This window comes from Rutidosis leptorrhynchoides, chromosome 2, assembly GCF_046630445.1.
Source record: "Rutidosis leptorrhynchoides isolate AG116_Rl617_1_P2 chromosome 2, CSIRO_AGI_Rlap_v1, whole genome shotgun sequence".
Lineage (NCBI taxonomy): Eukaryota > Viridiplantae > Streptophyta > Magnoliopsida > Asterales > Asteraceae > Rutidosis > Rutidosis leptorrhynchoides.
In genome coordinates this window covers 76,639,918-76,643,658 of record NC_092334.1, presented here as the reverse complement: position 1 = coordinate 76,643,658, position 3,741 = coordinate 76,639,918, and the positions used below count along the sequence as shown (strand labels likewise).

At 33.5% G+C, this 3,741-nt stretch overlaps 1 protein-coding gene across 1 annotated transcript; it reads right to left on the bottom strand.

Moving 5' to 3' along the window:
* Positions 1-527: 527 nt before the first annotated feature.
* LOC139887998 (U-box domain-containing protein 45-like) lies at positions 528-2,190 on the bottom strand. The gene is made up of 2 exons (XM_071871038.1): positions 1,946-2,190; positions 528-1,320 (listed from the first exon to the last, which is right to left on the bottom strand). Exons 1-2 carry the CDS (start codon positions 2,188-2,190, stop codon positions 528-530), a joined length of 1,038 nt encoding a protein of 345 aa, XP_071727139.1.
* Positions 2,191-3,741: the final 1,551 nt, after the last annotated feature.

The window sequence follows — 3,741 nt, the reverse complement described above, 5'->3', positions numbered from 1 at the left end:
ATTTATTTATCGGTTAACTACTACAAGTCCACAAATAGTAATTTGAGCCGGGAAGACCATCTAAACAAAACTCTGACCCCCACTACAAATATAACAGTACCATGAAGCCTTAAAATAAAACGTACACCTACAGAACTACACAAGATCCAACCTTACATTCATTGACGGATCTAGGAATTTTTTTCAATGGGTGGAAAATGTTAAAAGTTTGAAGGAAAAAAAAAAACAAAAGAACGAAGGCAAAATGTCGAATTTCAACATATAAATACACTAAACGTCGAAATTTAACACATAAATACACTAAAAAAAGCCGAACCCGGTTGACCCTTCTATGGTCCGCCTCTGCGTACAATCTACAAATATTATGTTACCCATATGGTCATACCTGACCGACTGACCCATTTAATTCCCGTTTCTTCGATATGTACCCAACCTCACACCATGACAAAAATTATGCAGTTATAATCGCACGTCGCAACAATATTGTTAACCAAAAATTCACTTTACAATTGTTGATTATAAATCACCTAATTTTCAGTTGTGCAAGATGAAGCCTTGTTCATACTTCTTTGAATCATATGCAGTAACAATATTTTCGCAGCTTGAACTGTCTTCTCCGACCCATCAATACAAGCTGCAATGTCATGAGACAATTTCTCCAACACAGAAGGGCTCAGTCTCTTTTCAGATCTATAGCACCTAAGTAACCCAAGTAGCATTCTAGCCTTGTTCTGAGCTTTAAGGGTCCCACGCACGGTTAACTTTAACAAACCAGGGATCGCACCCTCTTTAAGAATAAGTTCCCTATATTTACTTCTCGAGCTCATACAAATATCAAGCAACGCACCAACCGCGTGTTCTGTGCTAACTTGAGACCCATCTTCTATCGTCTCTACCAACGTTAGTATCCCGTCTTCAGCTTTTGTGACGGCTAATATTCCTTCTTGTGTTTTGGTTATAAGTCCAATTGAACGGGTCGTTCTATCAGCGACATTGGAGTACTTTCTGCATTCTTTAAGAAGGTTAATTAAAGGAACGGCAGCAGTGGCGTCAATAACTATTATCGGTTCTATTTTAGAGGTAGTGAGGTTGTGAAGGGCGGTGACTGCTTCGATTCTTGCTTGAAATGAACCGCGATTCAGAAGTTGAATGAAAAGTGGGACCGCTTCTGAATTGGCTATTGCTAACTTATTGTTTGGTGCAGCTGATAATGATAGAATTGTTGCAGTGGCTAATTCTCTTAAGTTGTTTGTATTTTCGAACTTGAGAAGCGTCACAAGGGGAGGGATGACACCACAAGTAACAATTTGTTCCTTGTTTCTGTAATTTAACAAGGATCAACTTATTAGAAAACACATTAAAGACCTAATAATATATTAGGTACTTTAGTGTAACCAAGGATTAAATGGACTTGGGTCATGATCAATAATCCAATTGCCAATAATTGCGCTAACTGACATTTTAACAGTGTTGTGCATAAACTTACAAAATAATCATAACTCCAATAAGCAGTGTTGCCATACTCGGCCAACTCGGCCGATTCTCGGGTAGTTCTCAGTTTAGATCACCAGCTGAGTTCTCGGTGCTCAACTCGGTCAACGGCCGGGGAGTTCTCGGTCAACTCGGCCAACTCGGTCAAAAACTCAGCAAATTGGTCAAAGTCTCTTTGGAGTTTATATTAGCACATATATTATATTTTATAATTTATATTTATTTATATATTAAAAAAATGAAAAAGTCAACTTAAGTCGACATACGAATTACCCGAGTAGCCGAGATACTCCCAAAAATTACCGACCGAGTTCCCGAGTTCTGTGTTCTCCAACATGAACATAATAAGGCAATATTTTTTTTCTCTAAACCCTAGAATTAATACCTTAACTCAACATAGAAGCCTTAACCAAACATATAATAGTTTAATTTAAATCTGAAATAAAACACTAACCGTTGGTTTCTAGAAGCGAGATTAAGTAACGCAATAAGCGAAGCTTCCTGAGCATCATTATGTTGAGAATTGAGCATATGAACAAGCGGTTGAATCGCACCGGCGCAACCAAACTTGGTGCTAATGTTACCGGAGCATTTACGATTACGAAACATGTTTCTAATTTCTCTGGCACCTTGAATTTTACTAATTATGTCTCCGTTGATTAACTTATCAGCGATTTCATCAACTAGAGTTTCAGTCATCTCATTTTGACTTTGTACTTCTTCCTTTTTTTTTTTTTTTGAACGGCAAGATTGCATCGGTCCGGACCGAAGCCTAGTCATCATTTGCACACACACACGTTCGAGCAGGAAACCCGAACCACGATCGCAGGGATCCGAACCCTTAAACCATCCCGAGGGGCAGGCGGGCCGGACCTTAGTCCCGGATCGGTTCGGTAAAACCTTTCCTTTGGGCTGACCTCAATGGAGCCTATTTCAGTCCATGTTTAATTTGGTCATTCAGAAGCCAGGTTCGAACCCTGGACCTCTTACCCGGCGAGGGTGTTAAACACCACCGCGATACTACTCAGGCAAATGCCTCGGTGGTCTTTGTATGTAACAACCCGGAAATTTCCAACCAAATTTAAACTTTATCTTTATATTATTCTGACACGATAAGCAAAGTTTGTTAAATTAAATCTCAAGAATTTTAAATTGTGTTCATACATTCATTATAACCTCGACCAAATTTCGACGATTCACGAACCGTTATATATATATATATATATATATATATATATATATATATATATATATATATATATATATATATATATATATATATATATATATATATATATATATATATATATATATATTATAACTTGAGAATATTAATAAAGTATTAAACGTATAATACTTTACATGAACGTATTGTTTCAATATGTTTATCGATGGAATTAGAAGATAATATCAAATGATTGATTTATCAGATACATTGTGATATGATTACGGGTCTATGTTATGAGGTCCACTGTGATTTAAGAAATCTATTCTTTTTGACAACATTCGAAAAATGGTAAAGTGATTTATAAGTAAGAACGTGAAGTGTAACTAACTTAGATGTTGGATATCGACAAGTTAAGTAACTCGACATTTTTCATTAAGATGATTTCATACGTTTATTTAACCTTTGAACTTTATCCCATGCTTCACCAACAGACTGTAATTTAAAAACTTGAAACCTATTATGAATATATATGATTCTACTTTTCTAAAATGTTTTATGATATAACGATTTCCATTATTTTAACCTTTAAATAAAATGATTCTTAAAAATATATTTGGTTTTGGAAAACAAAATTATTATATTTATTTGATTTAGTTTCAAACGTACAAAAACGTTCTCAGTTTAAAAAGAACTTTATTATTAAAACGTATATAACTTTTATAAATATCTAGAACCACTTTTGACAACTCATTACTTAACCAGTATGATAAAGATAACGATATTTATATTTTATTTTATTAAATATATATAACGATTTAAATTAATATTATATATATTTATACGCGTATTATACGTACATAGTTTTATACTTTTACTATACTTAAACTTTACCTTTACTTTATTTTTACTTTAACTTTAATAATTCACTTTAATAATTCATACTTTAATAATTCACTTTAATAATTCATACTTTAATAATTCACTTTAATAATTCATACTTTAATAATTCACTTTAATAATTCAAAAATCTATTATAAATAGAATTCAATAGGTTTCATTATTTCATAGAAACTTGAAAATAT

What these genes read in the sequence shown, in the direction of transcription:
- LOC139887998 (XM_071871038.1), bottom strand. Translation starts at nt 2,190, where the DNA reads ATGACTGAAACTCTAGTTGATGAAATCGCTGATAAGTTAATCAACGGA. An exon ending in CTCGCTTCTAGAAACCAACG is followed by an intron (nt 1,321 to 1,945) that starts GTTAGTGTTTTA and finishes GTTAAATTACAG; the next exon opens with AAACAAGGAACAAATTGTTA.